This window comes from Myxocyprinus asiaticus, chromosome 5 (assembly GCF_019703515.2).
Source record: "Myxocyprinus asiaticus isolate MX2 ecotype Aquarium Trade chromosome 5, UBuf_Myxa_2, whole genome shotgun sequence".
Classification (NCBI taxonomy): Eukaryota; Metazoa; Chordata; class Actinopteri; order Cypriniformes; family Catostomidae; genus Myxocyprinus; species Myxocyprinus asiaticus.
The window spans coordinates 14,355,886-14,372,145 of NC_059348.1; the positions used below are offsets into that span (position 1 = coordinate 14,355,886).

Sequence of the window (16,260 nt, forward strand, 5' to 3'; positions counted from 1 at the left end):
CAAAAAACGAAAAATTTATATTGCAAAATATAATTTCTTTGAGTAAAATATTACTTGGCCACCCACTCTTTCCATTGCATTGCCCTCTTCTGTGAGATTAACGGTGAGATTATTTGAGCATGTAGCAGCGTAGCAAGGCAGTGATGTGGCCTGTCCAAACAGGGTTTTCAGCTGGGTGAAGATCTGGTGAGATCAGTCACAGCAACGCAGTTGATCTGAAGAGGTGTTGTAAGGATGCTACAGTGGGAAGTGACTTGAGGATTTTACTGAAAAAAGAGAGACTGGAAGAGACAGGAAAAACTAGATTAGATCAGCTGGAGTCAGCTGACTACTCTGTGTTCTGGACAGGTTTGTCTATCAGGAAAAGGGGAGGGAGAGAGAGAGAGAGAGAGAGAAAATAAGGGAGGGGGAGCAGAACCATCTGAGCTGAATGTATAATCATGCATCTGCTCCGACATGTGAATGGTTACAGCTTTCCAGGGGGAGGGAGAGAGTGGATGCATGAGCTGGAGGGAGGGTGGGAGCGTGTGTGTGCGCGTGATCGGCGAGAAATCTGCCTGCGGATGAACAGAGAGGGGAGAGATGGAGAGCCGATTGCTACTACATGATGGAGGCTGCAGGCACTTCAGCCCCCACCTCGACTGGGAGCGACGAGGACGAGCAGGTGGCATCGCTAACGTAACAGTCTTCCCACAGCTCGCCTTCCCCTTCCCACGGTCCCTCCTCACTGGCAGCACTGCAACTCCTGTGCATTTTTTGCGCTTTGCACAAAAATATATACTGTGATAGTAAATGCCTGTATGTGGGCTTGATTTTTGGGGGGTTTTGGTCACCTTTGATGTGTGTTAATCTTTTACTCTACCTCCATTTTTTTTCCTTGGTTCGTTTGTGATGTAATGGCTTCAGTTTTTGCAGAAAATCCCTAATCTGGTAAGCAGATGAAATGCAACGCAACATTGATGTTGTTTTGTTTTTTTCATTTTCATTTTCAAATGTCATGCATGTCGTCATATTCATGTTGGTGGCTTATATCCTGTCCCTTGTCATTTTCAGCTGACTGTCATAACGTCTGTCTTGTTTAGTGTACTGTCATGGAGTATGTTGCATTTCTCATTTGTAGCAACGTAGAGAATATGTGACCTGTTTGATTTAGGCTTGCAAGTAGTGCTAAGCTATATTCAGCAGGCATGTTTGCTCTGCCTCGCCCCTTTTTATCCCTCTCTCTCTCTCTCTCTCTCTCTCTCTCTCTCTCTCTCTCTCTCTCTCCCTCTCCCCTTTCCAATGATGAACTTTGGCCTCTGTAACTTCACACGCCATCTGTGGCATTTCATGAAAGGAGGGGCGAAGTTCCCTACTACTGATATCACATTCAGTTTGTGTAGTTATATGAAAGGAATGTAACTGTATGATGGGTTAAAAGTCCACTGTACAAGACTTGCTTGCGATGCAACAAATGGAAAAGCTGTCATGATTTGGAATCCGTCAATTTTGACAATAGGACAAACAAAATGGAACCTTGTGTTTTTTTTTTTGTTTGTTTTTGTTTTTTTCAATCTGTCACTCTTCAAACTTTAACTGAAGTGTTGTAGTTGTTTACCTTGGATTGTAGATTTTGAAATGATTACTGAGGTCAGATTTAGTGCCGTTTCTAACCAAGGCATTCGTTCACCTCTGGCTTCTGTGTCCCTTCGGTCTCGTGTGGTAACCCAGACGGTCGGTGACATCCTGTTCTTGTTACTCTGAATTACTATTTAATATTAATATTTTGGACTGCTTAGTGTTTCCTTTTGGACCTGAATCTTAGTGTGTGAAACGGAGACAGATCCTCTGATTGGTTTCCAGCACCATAATACAGTTTAAAGGGAAGGATTTATCTGTTTACTTCCAGCTGAGATCAGATAACTGTTGTTTTACTGTTATACACAGCAGAAACTATAATTAGATGTTTGTAGCTCTGTATAAGTCATGTTAATTGCCCTTTGTATTTTTAGGTTGTACTGAACTATCAATGTTGAATATTCTTGTGAATATTGTCTAATTTTCCAGCACTTGGTGTACCAGAGTTCTGCTCATACATGTGACCTGTCAAACTCCCACACACAAACTGTAATGCTATCCTCCCACACAGAGAGGACTATTTGTGGGAACACATCATGAATATCAAGTTTTCTCACCAGTACAAAGCATGTTATGTGTTTAAGCTTCAATTTACCTGAGTTTTTTTCCTCCACAGGCCTATTCCCAGGATGCCTACCTTAAGGGTCATGACGCATACAGTGGAAATGCCCGCCATATCCCAGAGCCACCCCCTATATGTTATACTCGAGTAGACTGTAAGCCCCCGGGGATGGCCCAGGCCACTGAGACATCAGTCCCGGGGGATGTACTATCTGATCTAGGATACCGGGTGGAGATACCAGTACCCCCCTCACCTCCACCACCAATTCCAAAGACGCAAACAGTGGTGTGTGTGTGCAATGAAAGTGTTCGGACTGTGGTGGTACCTCCTGATGTTCACATGGGCCGTATGGGTCCAAGTCATAGGGGGGACTATGGTCTAACTGGTCAGGATCCAATCATGATCAGAGCCAGGCCTGGTACGGTGTCTGGTGGTCGACCACCATACCTCCACCCTGGCAAAGCTGACGTGTTCCCTTCAGGTTACCATGGAGAGCCTTATGCTGTTCCACCTACACACTACTCACCTGCCGCCTCCATCACTTTCCCTTCTACCCATCAGAACATTGACTGGCGAACTTACCAGACATACCGGGAATACATTGATAATAAGGGTCTGCACACTTGCAGTCGGACTATTCAAGAACGTTTAGACAGCCTGCGAGCTGCCTCCCAAAATGTCCACAGTGTACCTCATTGTGGACCTCAACCTGGACCTCAACCTGGCTGGGGCAAGAAGTTAAACCGCAGAAGCTCATCGCATGACCGGGCTTACCAGGGCCCCTCTGTGCTTTCTCCACGCAGCACCTCACAGGATAGGATGAGTGGGGCGGAGAGAGCAGGCCACGCCAGAGATTGGCCTCCTCGTAGCCTGTCCTCTGACGGTCTGATGCGGAAGTCCCATGTTCATTCGTCAGACTATGTAGAACACGGTGAACTAGTTTCTGGTGCGCCATGGGCCGCTTTGGACAGGCAGCTGTATGGCAGAGTGGACCAGAGGAGTCGTCCTAGTAGACAGTCTCTTCCACCACGGGCAGTCCTTTATCACCGTCCCACAGGGTATGGCATGAGCGTGAGGGGCGTTGCTGGCTCTCAACCGCACAGTTCCAGAACGGACATCCCACCCACCTTTTTTCCAGAACGATCTCGCAATGGTGTAAACCAGGCCAAAGTGCCTCTCTCTAAAGACCAAAGTGGAACTGTTGTTGGTAATCATATTTCTAATTCTGCATCAGTTCAATCCAGAACTAGGGCTGAAACCATGCAGAGCCCAGAAACGGGGAAAGAGACCGCTGTTGGACATAGGTCATCATCATGTTCTGCTCCGCCCTCTCAAAAGCCGCAGGGCGGGTCATCAGCTCAGAGGACACACCAATGGGATCTCAAGCTGCAATCAGTAAATGGGTCCAGTCCCATGGAGGGTGTAGTCTTTAGAGAGAAGCCTCCAACTGGAAAGGGCACCCCACAACCTCTCCGCCACCCCTCATACATCCTTGCTGTGAATGACACAGATGGGCCTGAGCCAGCAGTGGGTGACGTCTGCTGGTTGCCTAATGATGCACGCCGGGAGATGCACATGAGGAGACTAGGGGAGCGACTTGACTCCTCCTTTTGCTCCAGTAATCTGGACGAATCACTTGACTCCATTCCCTTCATTGGTAAGTCTTTGTAACCATAGCAACGCCACCTGGCAACAAGCTTGAGCCAGCAGTAAGGATTGTTTTAGAGCTGTAGCAGATATTTTTAAAGAATAATTGGTTAGATGTAGGCCATAATAGGGAAGACATATTGTGCTATTCATTTTATTCACACGCAATTTGGGCCATGAGTGCATTTCAGTATTAATAATGCTCCACTACCTTTTGCCATCTTATGGTGTGGCCTTTTACAATAATAATTTCAAATTCTGACCCCATGTGTCCAGATATTTCCTAGATCATAGTCAGAATTATCATAATTTGTCTTTGTATAGTCTGTTATCTTTGACTCTCAAAGCATGAAGAGTTGGGGTGATAGGGGTGCTGGAAGTGGAAATTTTGGTCTGTCAGTGAGGTTGGGAATGACTGACGGAGAGTGGCTGTGTGTGTTTGTGTGTGTGTGTGTGTGTGTGTGTGTGTGTGTGTGTAGAGAGAGAGAGAGAGAGAGAGAGTGAGTGAGTCATGGTGGTGGTCAGTAAGGAGGTGGCATTCCCTTATACTGGAATGTCTGAGGATAGATCTGGCATATTGAGTGATAGCTTAGCTGTGCTCTGTCACAGTTCATCCTTGATATGTGCCTTGTACACCAGCCTTTTGATGTTTGGCATAAACTGTAACTGATTTGTTGTGATTATGCCAAAATTTGAACCAACTGTTGCTGCACCTTTTGTATTGCTACTGTTACACATTTGGATGAGTTACTTACAGAATATAAACATGAGTGAAAGTAAAAGCTAAGTAGAGATTCAAAATTCAAGTTTAAGTGGGTTTGGAGTGTCTGGTTAAGACCATAATGCCATTAGGGCTGGGTGATGTATTGATTATTCACAATGTATTAAAAGTGCTGTAAGCGATTTTAGCCGTACTACCATGAGCCTGAGCCATTGAATTAGTCACACCTCCTTTTTTCCAAAACCCTGCACTCCAAAGATATCAAATGAGCTTTATTGAGAGCAGAAATGGTTGTAAAAAAAAAAAAAAAAAAAAAGCAGCAAAATAGTGCCCGCAACTGACAACTGTTATGAACAGAATGGCATAAAAATTGATAAAACCTCAATAATTTTCTGTAACAACAAAACTATAAGAACACGCAAAATGATTGACAGGCATAGACCGTGGCCCGCGGACACATTTTTGTTTGCTGTTCACAGAGTCTAGAGCTGTCACAGAGATCATTGAGATATCTCTGTGACAGAACACTTATTTTATTAATATCTTTCTGGGAGAAGGACATTTGTTTTGCATACCTTTCCATGAAAAAATTGCTTACAGCAACTTTAATAATTTTGCTGATGATATAAAATTAAGCAACATTGTAAATATTGCAATGGTTGTAATGTGCATTTAATTTGGCCGTAATGTCTTGCTGTGTAATAAGACTTGTTTCAGGCATCTCCTTGTCTTGTGTGTATGACTGTTAACATGAAGATTATTTGTAAAGACTACTCTGATTTGAATTTCAGTTGCAGAATGGTGAACGAGTTGGCAAGTTTGATTCATTTCCGTGAATCAGTTCAAACTGTCCATTTCAATTAGTTGGTATTTGATTCAGTTGTCATCACTCACCTTAAATGCCATTGTGACAGTTTGCATTTTTTTTTTCTTTTTTTTATTAAAATTTATATAAAGGTAAAATTGCTAATATTGTAGGTAATATGAATACAGTGGCTGTTTGGTTGAAATGATGGTTTATCTGTTGAAAGAAAAACAATCCTCCTTGTAAGCCATTTCAGAGTAAATACATAAATGTTGAGATATATATTGAATTTCATCAAAAGGCAAAAAAATTATGATATTTCTGTTTTGCCTAGCCCTACTTGCTATTGATGGTTCCATATTGTGAAGTTCTGTTGCAGTCATTACTTGAAGCAATCACCAAATATTTTACACCTATTTGTACTTAATCTGACGTAGGAGTGATATGACCAAAATGTAATGTCACGATATGAATAATTTTGTATCACGATAATGATATCACGATAGTTACATTTTTCCAAAAAATCAATAAAAATTGGTTATAAGGCCTATTTTTTTAATGATTCAGTAAGTGAATTAATTGCTTTATTAATGAAATCTAGTTCCTCATATAATTTTCTCTTTATTTGTAACTTGACAGTCAAAAAAAATAAAATAAATTTGTTTTAAATCAACCTTGCCATAATGCTAAATTTTACATTATGCCACATTTCAGTCTGATGTTGTTGACTAATATTATTATTATAAACCTTCCTCAAGAAACTCGACATCTTCTGAAAGCAATGCAACAAATCATATGCAAGTTAGAAAATATCTAACGAAAATAAACACTTCATTAGGCTCATAAGTCATCTCCGTAGAGAATAGTAAATGAATGTCTGAAAGCAAAGCCAGTTTGTTTCCTAATATCTAATAGAATTGTATTAAGGGTGATGTGTAGTTTTAAATACCTGCATGACACATTCTTTTAAGCCTGCTGGACTCCGCGCACTTGCGACAATCACATGAAACACAGAATTGTCATGTGGTGCCGATTTTGCGTAAGCGCAATACAGACGATAATCCAAAATACACACCAGTTGCCAAATTTCAACTGGTGGTTCGTGTTTACCGATATACAGCCCACCCTTAATCTGACATTTATGATTCATTTTTGATAGTTGTATGATATGATAGTATGATAGTTATTAATATTACTTTAAAGACATATGCATAACAGTTTCTTTCCTTTAAAATGTAGCTAAAAGTACTGTTCTTAAAAGTGCTAAAGGATCCATCAGAGATGTACTTGGACTAAAAATCAGCCCATAGCGGGCAATGATGACACCAAATGGAAATATTAATAATTCTGCTTTCTGAAAATACGGAATTTTGTTAGATACATATGCTGCTTACACTGTCACAGATTACAGACATTTAAAATATTTTAAAATAAAATTTTATTTTTCTAAAATAATATATTCTTTGATTACATCTAAATATACTTTTCAAAAATATGTACAATGGAAATGCATGCTTATCCAATTAAATAATAATAATTTACTGATGAAATCAAATCAGACATGACATTTGACATTAGAATTATATTCCCCCATAGCATTATACATTATATTTTGCATTATATATAGAAGATTAATATAACACTATCATTAAACCTCTATAAACGTACATTTTCTCTTACGCTGTCAGAACAGATAACTCTCGCGCTTCTGTTTCAAACGGACATTCGATCCCTTGCGCTGAATTGGTGTCTCTCCCACTTCTGGTTTCAGTTTTCGATCATCGTACAGCACCTGTGGCTGCTAGTGTGCAATAGTATTTTGGAGCTCCTTGTGTGCAATGAAGCGATTTCTATTTGTATGCCGGTGCTACGTAGGCGTAGGACGTTGCGCGTATTGGATAGAACAGACGCTAAAATTATTTTGTTAAAAGTCCCACATCCCCAAGGCGCATCGTCAAATTTTTGAACCACGATGTTATGTATTGTGGCATGATAAACCGTTACACCCGTAGTTGTAAGATGCACAGCATATGTTTTCATTAGAAAAAAAAACCCTCCTATCTTGAGGATTCCTGTCACAGTGACACTACAAGTACTGTTGCTGGTTTTTACATTTAAATTAGGGATGCACCGAAACAAAATTTGTGTACCGATACTATGGATGTTAAAAGAGTAATTGATGATTGATTATTTGACGTTAATAATTTGATCAGTTAAGCTTATCAACCGCTGATTAATCAATTTCAGCACAAAATGTGTTCAGTAATCTTGCCAGCAGATTGAGAAAAGACTGTGTATACATTCATCCATCGCTAGAGGTTGCACTGCCACTTGTGCGCTGCATGTCACGTCCTGTCAGCAACACGAATAAAAAAGCTTGTAAAATGAAGTGGGGGCTAATGTAATCATGGAGTGTTTCTCTATAGATGAACATTACAATTACTGCATAAACCTTGATAGTGTGTTAAAGTACAACAACATTGTTGATCTGCTGGTCCCCCTGTATCATCCACAACAACAAGTACATCAGTTCTTGCCAACAGAGTGTGCAGATACACTCACCAGAATTCTCACTATCTCCAGTGTAGAGGTATGTTATCAACTGTATTCACACAGTGTGATGTATTTGACTTAATTTCAAATAAAAAAGCAAGGTCTAAATTATCCCACAATCTACAACGTTAAGTTTTAATGAACTCGAATCTGTATCTTCTATACAAGTTGTTATTAACAGTAACTTGATGTAAATTAATAAAAAATTTAAAATACACTGAACTGAAAATGTAGGCCTATTAAGAGGAAAAGACCAATACTCGCATTTCTTAAGTGTGTTTATTGTAATTATTTAAAAAAAGTAGGCTACATGCTAATATTTCGGTGGCTGTTTCATGTTTTCATGTTTCCTTCTACAGTTTTTTCTCAAATGTTGACGTGTTCAAGTTTGCATTAGAATAGTAAGTCAGTCAAAAATCAAACTTAAAGCTTCAAAGAATAATATGCATCTTATATTTTGAGTTTTAAGCCGTTCACAACTTTTAAATGATTAATCGATTTTCATTTATTAATGTTAACGATTGTTTTAAAATTATTTAAAAATTTGCAACCCTAGCCGATACTGATACTCGACTATTTTGAACAACATCTGCTGATACTGATACCGATAGTTTCCTTGTTTCAAACCACTGATTATTAAATACAGAATTTCGAGCAAAATTTAAATAACTTTGTTCTCTATGTCTCTACAAATTTGTAAATCATGTAAATAACTACAAACTCCGAAACTGGCATTTCTTTGTGCGGTCAGCGCCTCTTCTATGAGTTGTGCGAATGTCCCGATCTGAGGGGGAGAGATTGAAACTGCATCCAGCTGATGCACACTCTGTCACGGGGACTCTCGTCCCTCGAGCGTGCACTTGCTGCAGCTAGATTATAATGTGATGGCTCGTGACTTATTGAATCATAAAATATGTGTCACTGTGCATTTCTTATCGTGAAGAAAATTGCCAATATGCAGCTTTCTTAAGAGGTTTTTTTTTTTTTTTTTTTTTTTGAGAGTTAAAGATGGATTGAAGTGAACAGAAAGGTTAGAGAGGGTAGTCTTCGACCCATTATACACTGCAACAAAATATGTTTTTGTTTTGTTTTCCATTATAAATATCTAAAACTCCTTTAAAACAATGTACATTTACTTTAGCAGCTATACTGCAGAAGAAACAATTATCTGAGAATGTTGAATATAATATTAAAAATACAAATATTATAAAATATATAAAAATCCTTAAAAAAAATGCATTCACCTGAGAAGCAGCATATAAGATATTTAGACTTGCTTTTAGAGATAGATCTTGAATACAAGTATTTTTGTCTTGTATAACAAAGTGAAAAAAATACACTTATATTTAAGAAATTCTTTTAAAGAAAGTCTAAATATCTTATGTTGCTTCTCAAGTAAATTTATCTTGTTTTAAGGATTTTTGACCATTTTAAATAGAAAACATGATAAACACTTGATAATAATAGGATTTTTTTTTTAAGTGAATTTCTTTACTGAATTAAACTTAATAAAAAGAACGACTTGATGACCATGTCCAGAGCAATCACATGAGTTTTTGCGCTATTTATCATTGAAAGACATTAAGCCAGAGGAGGGCATTGCTTTAATTCATCATAACTTGCGATTTAGAAATAAAAAAAGACTGGCATGGCCAGGGGCTGCATTAGCTGAAAACTCATCTGCAGATTTAAAAAAAATAAATAAATAAAATTATTGGATAATTATTACAAGTGCTGTCCAACATTTGTCAGATTTAGATTTTGAAGGGAGGCTGTGTGATTTCATGACTGCATACATCAATCATAATTTGTTATTTTAGTGGAGTAGGGCAGGCTATCTGAACTATTCAGCTTTAGATGTAGGCTACGTCCTTCTCATGTGTGTCACTGCTTGCATGTTGATAGCAGACATTCTGAAGAAGATCTGTGAGATCTTGTCCATGTGAATGTGCTTTAAAGCCACGTGTAGCAAAGTTTAAAAATCGTGTTTTTGCGCAACCGTTGATTGACAGGTAGAACTTTCATTCTAGAAGTCCTTGGTTTCACTAGACATGCGCTCGGAGTTTAAAAAAAAAATAAATATCACATATCCACTATCGTGTGGTTGTATACTGTTATAACAGATGCTATCCATGTTATTTTGCAACGCGGAAGTAAGCAGTGGCAGCATTTCCGGCGAATGTGTAAAAGTTCCGCTGTTATTGATCTCAATGTAAATAAATAGAAGGATAATAATGCCAGAATTTAGTAATATAAGTTTATAAGCTATCACACAACCACAGGATGTACAGCAGAATGATGGCCTAATGTCGGATAATTTTCTAACTTCAGCATTTATAGTAAAAGAGTAAGTAAATCATTCACTTGTTGCTGTGTGTTGTTGTATTGAAGAGACGGTAATAAAATCTGCTGCTTTATAAGATCGTGATGATGCTGTGTTTCTTGTCTCCATGTAAACCTCCATTCATATGTACCTGCATAACCTCCAATGATGACTGAGATCTGCGTGTCTGTTTACTATACACCGCTAAGAAAGAAAGAAAGTAAAATGCATTTATTAATTTGCCAAGATGAAACAAGATGCAGTTTTGGTGCAAAGAAAGTTAAAGCAGCATTTGCCCAGTGGCTTTCTTCTCTCTGCTGGTTGTGTAAAGTTTGTGGAGGCGTGTCAGACGGCGCGGAGGACTGTCCGTGTCCGCGCCTGATTCCTCATTAATTCTGCCTGTGCAACAGTGTGATAAAACGATGGCAAAATGCGATATATGGTAAAACTATATGCGTTCAAAACTGAGTTTATGAAAATCATAATTAATGATGATAATATGACGACATATAATGCCAGCCTGTAATACGAAGCAGCATAATGTAGTATTTTTGTATTGCTAAAATAGCTGGAAGTGGCTGATACCGGAAGTGGTCCACATTTAAGGTTGATAATGATGGTGCCCTAGTTTTGCTGCAAAATAAGGTGAAAACCCCCCTAAATGTAGCCATATAAATGAAACGAATGCAAATATGACAAATAAAAATAGACCATGACGGAAATTATAAACTTTGCCTGTCAGAGTGATTAAAGATTGTTTGTTTTTGCAACCCGTATGGCAAATGATTTGTTTGAAGGGCAGAGAACAGCATGGCATTTCTGTAGAATCCTTCCCAGTGATGTAGTCGTGAATAATATGGGAAAAACACCATTTTATCACAACCATTTTCTCCAAATGTGTAAAAGCTTCATGAACATTTATCGTGTGAGTTGTAACACCTTCTCCTGATTGGTCAACTTCAGGTAGAATGCCAAATCGGCTCGTTCAACCATAATTTTTTTTCGACCGTTTTAAAAGTTATCGGGAGTTCATGAGCTGCTCGTAAGCCGCTCGGCTCCGCTCGTAATTCCTCACACGATGCGAGCCACGATCACCAGCGATTTCCATGCGATCTCTCGCGACTGGAAAGAAATCGGTCGGGAGCTCACACGACAGCCGAAAATCACACCGTGTACACCCGCCTTAAGTCGCACTGATAGAGTGTGCAAGTTGCAGGAACTAGGACCCAGGAGCAGCCGCCAGACTTCCCGGCTTCAGCCGCTCAGATGTCAGACTCGCCCCAGCATAAAGATTAGTTCAGCATCTACACATTGTTTATTTGCTCCAAGTAACCATATTTAGGGGCAGTGGCGCCTCAGCGGTTAAGGCTCTGGGTTACTGACCAGAAGGTCGGGGGTTCAAGCCCCAGCACTGCCAAGATGCCACTGTTGGGCCCTTGAGCAAGGCCCATGACCCTATCTGCTCCAGGGGTGCCGTATCATGGCTGACCCTGCACTCTGACCCCAGCTTAGCTGGGATATGTGAAAACAAATACATTTCACTGTATATATGCAAAAAATGTATGTATAACGTGTGACCAAAGTAAAGGCTTCTATTCTATTTTCATATTTTGTTTGTTTCATGAAAGACACTTGACAAGTAAGCCACATCTGTTGTAACTATGCTGTGCACAAATAAACAACTTTTAGTCTGTGAGTAAAATTGTGTGCCTGTTGTATTCTATTCATTCATTAATGTTAGTGACTGTCTTTTAGTGGATATTTCTGATATTTGCAATCCTCTTTGCTACAGTATGCACTATCCTGTTTACTGACATAAATGTTTTTACTACAAGTTTGATGAAACATTATTTTATGGGCATGTGAGGAGTTGTGTTTGACAGCGGTCTTGTTACAACAATAATGTTATGATGGACAGAATACTGGTCACATAAAGCACTTTGTAAAGGAATAATGCTCTACTTTAAAATGCTACTAAAATCTCTATGACTGTTGTTTTCATATGTTTGTGTGTAAGCATAGGCTATGTGTTTTATTGTGCAGCGTGTTTGACCCGCCGGTTACATAACCCAAAAATTATGTATATACTGTACGTCGCTTCAGAATATAAATTGCTGGACCTTTCAGATGATGAAAAAACGCGACTTATATTTCGGAAAATACGGTATCTGTTTTGAATATGCTCCCTGTATGTGATTCTCATAACTGTGATTATAATGAAGGGACCATTTCCAGCAAGAGTGATGGGGTTTAGAAAACTTGTGTGATTCATTAAAAGGCAAACCACATAATACTGTAGAATGATTCTGTTTGGTATGTCCAACTATCAGACATCATCTAGTTTTTAATAGAAAATGTACAGTGCCCTCCACTAATATTTGTGCAGTATGAATGGGAATAGAATCAGTACGATTTTACTCATTAGAATTTTTAGGGGTTTTGTGGCACAAATGTTGTGCCATTTGTTTGTCATTTTGCTTCAATTAAAATAACAGAGGATATTTAGCAAAGTTTCTTTTTCCACAGCCTGTTTTGCTCATATTTGCCTAGGGTACCAATATTAGTGAAGGGCACTGTATGGTTTGACATTTTAGTTATCCTTGAAGTTTATCCTAGGCCTTGTAAATAATTTCCTAATTGCTCAGTCAGTAATTGTTAGAAGGGAATATTTTGTCTTGGATGACTGAATGGCACAGTGGGAGTTCATTAAATGAAAGCTTTCAGCTTGTAAGGGTTTTGTTCAACTAAGCCTTTCTGAACATGTTAAGCAACCAATGCATTATATAAGGCATGTTTTTTTTATATATATATATATATATATATATATATAATTATAAATATTAATTAGTATTCAAAAACTATTTTCTACTGCGAAATTTAAGTTATTCAGTGCAACTTGATTCAAATGTATATGGTTGTCTTTCAAAATTATAAACTAGCGCTTATACAGAGCTATTCATCGGTATTAACAGACTGAACTAGCTATATTAGCTGCCATAATAATGTCTGGTAACGTGAGCTTCACAATAGCTTCTTAGAAATCACAGAATAATTGCAGGACATTGTGGTGCATTGCCTCTACGGTACAGGGAATACTCTCATGTCCCTCTTGCACTTTAAATACATTGCTTATTCTTTTTAAGTCCAGTGTAATAGAACATCATGCAATAGAACAGCCTTTTATCTTTACCACTTGAGAGATAGGAATACCTGTTTACCAGAATTGATATTGTTAACATACTCTGTAGGAGCTTTCACCATTGTGTCTTTTGACAAGGCATTTAACCACAGGTTGTCCAAGGGACATTGTCTGAAATCATCTGCTAAATGACAGTCTTGCAGCAAATCATGGTTTTATCAGTTTGCCATCCTCTTAAATCTTAAAGCGGGATTAGTGTTTGATGACATTTAGATTCTTGTGTCTTGGAGGGACACATGCAGTAGAGTATGCTAGAGTTCTTTGGCTCGGCCTGAAGAGGGTTTTGCACACCTTCCTCTTGGCCCTCTTTGAGACGCTGGAGGATGCGGGAACTGGGGCAGTTGCTTTAATTTTAGCTGCTCCAGTCCTCTGGCAGCACAGAACAGCTTTGTACTCCAACTTTTTTTGGCTGAGACCTGCAGTGGAGCTCTAAAGTTTTTAGTCAAAAACAGGACGTTAAATTTTAAGATAAATAAAACTGTCCTTGTTCCTAGAAAACTTTTATAGAGACTTTCTGCTCGCAAGGAAATCAAGACATGCACTTAAGCTTAGACATTTTTAAGCCTGCTTTCTGTGATAACATGCAAATAAAATTGCATATTTTGTCTTAATCTTTATCTTATTAGCATCAGCAGTGTCAAACAAATCGTCAAAAATATGAAAGCATCAGATGCAGAAAATATGTCAATGTCATAAATATCGAAGATTCAGCTTGCATCACACCTAGCAAACTAAGATGTCTGTGAAATGTTCTCATTTGGGTTATTCCTTTTAGTACTTTTCTCTAACCTTTTTTTTTTTTTTTTTTGTATCCCCTTTTGTCCCAATTTGGAATGCCCAATTCCCACTACTTAGTAGGTCCTCATGGTGGCGCGGTTACTCACCTCAATCCAGGTGGCGGAGGACAAGTCTCAGTTGCCTCCGCTTCTGAGACAGTCAATCCACGCATCTTATCACGTGGCTCTTTGTGCATGACACCGCGGAGACTCGCAGCATGTGGAGGCTCATGCTACTCTCCGCGATCCACACACAACTTACCACGCGCCCCATTGAGAGCGAGAACCCCTAATTGTGACCACAAGGAGGTTACCCCAAGTGACTGTACCCTCCCTAGCAATTTGGTTGCTTAGGAGACCTGGCTGGAGTAACTCAGCATGCCCTGGATTCAAACTCGCGACTCCAAGGGTGATAGTCAGCGTCAATACTTGCTGAGCTACCCAGGCCCCTTATCATCTGTAACTTTTTTTTAAAAATTCATAAACTTGTAAATTAAGGAATTAGCTCTATAAAAGCTCTGGCACTTGAGCATTATTAATTGTAACATGATTATTTACAGAATGGTAAGAAAGTTCACAGGATCCCCAACAGAACTGAAATAAAGAACAAAAGTTAGCCATAAAGAGTTTAGATTTAGCTTACTAGAATGTATCAGCTTGAAGTTAATTTGGAAATTCTTTACATTTACATTTATGCATTTGACCGATGCTTTTATCCAAAGTGCATTCAGACTATACAGTTTATCAGTTTATCAGTGTTCGCTGGGAATCAAACCCTTGCCAATGCTCGCACAATGCTCTACCAGTTGAGCTACAGGAAACCTATTATCGAATCCTAGTAAAAAAAAAAATTGTAATTTTATTCTGATTCCTGTAATTTAATCCAGTAACATGGAATGTTTTAGAATGACACAAACCAACTGATACCACAAAATCCATTGCTAATACTTAATGATTTCTTATTTTCTTTGCTGTCGTTTTCCTGCCAAAAGGATGTAACTTCATGTAGGATTATGTCAATAAGGAACTGGCTTTTGATTGTTAAAGGGATGTTAGAAAAGATTAACAAACTAAAAGGAAAAACTGTAAACCTAAGATAACCAATTAAAGGAATATTCTGGGTTCAATACAAGTTAAGCTCAATTGACAGCATTTGTGGCATAATATTGCTTATTAAAAAAAAAAAAAATTGTCTTGTCCCTCCTTTTCTTTAAAAAAAAAAAAAAAAAAAGGCAGAAATGGAAGTAAATTTAGTGAGGCACTTACAATGGAAGTGAATGGGGGCCAGTTTTTTTAACATTTAAAATACTCACTTTTTCATAACTATAGCCACAAGACATGAACAAAATGAGTGTTAACATGATTTAGTGTGATAAAATCACTTACTATTACTAACCTTTTCTGTGTACCATTATATCTAATTTTGCAACTTTGTTGCCATGACGATGTAATATCAACAAACCCTAATGTCAATTTAAACAACTTTACAGCTCAAATAATACACAAGATTTAACAGAAGAATTACAAGCTTCACGTTTCTGCCTTTTAAACCCTCCAAAACTTGTCTCCATTCACTTTCATTGTAAGTGCCTCACTGTAACCAAGATTTTAGCTTTTTTTAAAGAAAAGGAGGGACCAGTTGAAATTATTTTTTGTGGTAATCAACATTACGCCACAAATGCTGTTTATTTATCTTAACTTGTATTGAACCTGGAATATTCCTTTAAATATAAAGATTTTTTTTTTTTTTAAACATTTAAATTAGAGAAAAGAAAAATGAAGAAACACTTGAGTCTTTGTTAAAACAGTGTCAGTTTTTCTTTGTAAAAATTGCAACATCCACTCAAAGTAGTAATTTTTTAATTCTGTTGTTTACACCTTATGATTTCCATCTTGGATTTTTTTTTAAATATTATATCCAATATATTGAGACATATCATTGGAACATAATAATGAACTGTATTGTAAGTTTACACAGTTTCAGATCCTGTTTTTATTATTTATTTATTTTTTATTTTATTTTATTTTTTAGTATGGTTGAAGCTTGTTTTGCTCTC

At 38.1% G+C, this 16,260-nt stretch overlaps 1 protein-coding gene across 6 annotated transcripts in view; it reads left to right on the forward strand.

Annotated features, from left to right (window-relative positions):
* Positions 1-16,260, forward strand: part of LOC127441625 (rho GTPase-activating protein 21-like) — a 90,342-nt gene that overhangs the window by 58,149 nt on the left and 15,933 nt on the right. For 5 of the 6 annotated variants that reach the window (XM_051699236.1, XM_051699237.1, XM_051699240.1 and 2 more), the window contains one exon: positions 2,234-3,836. In XM_051699236.1, the coding sequence (XP_051555196.1) occupies positions 2,234-3,836 (1,603 nt within the window). Of the gene's footprint in view, positions 1-567; positions 931-2,233; positions 3,837-16,260 lie in introns of those variants that run through there. The other variant, XM_051699242.1, reaches the window with a different exon arrangement.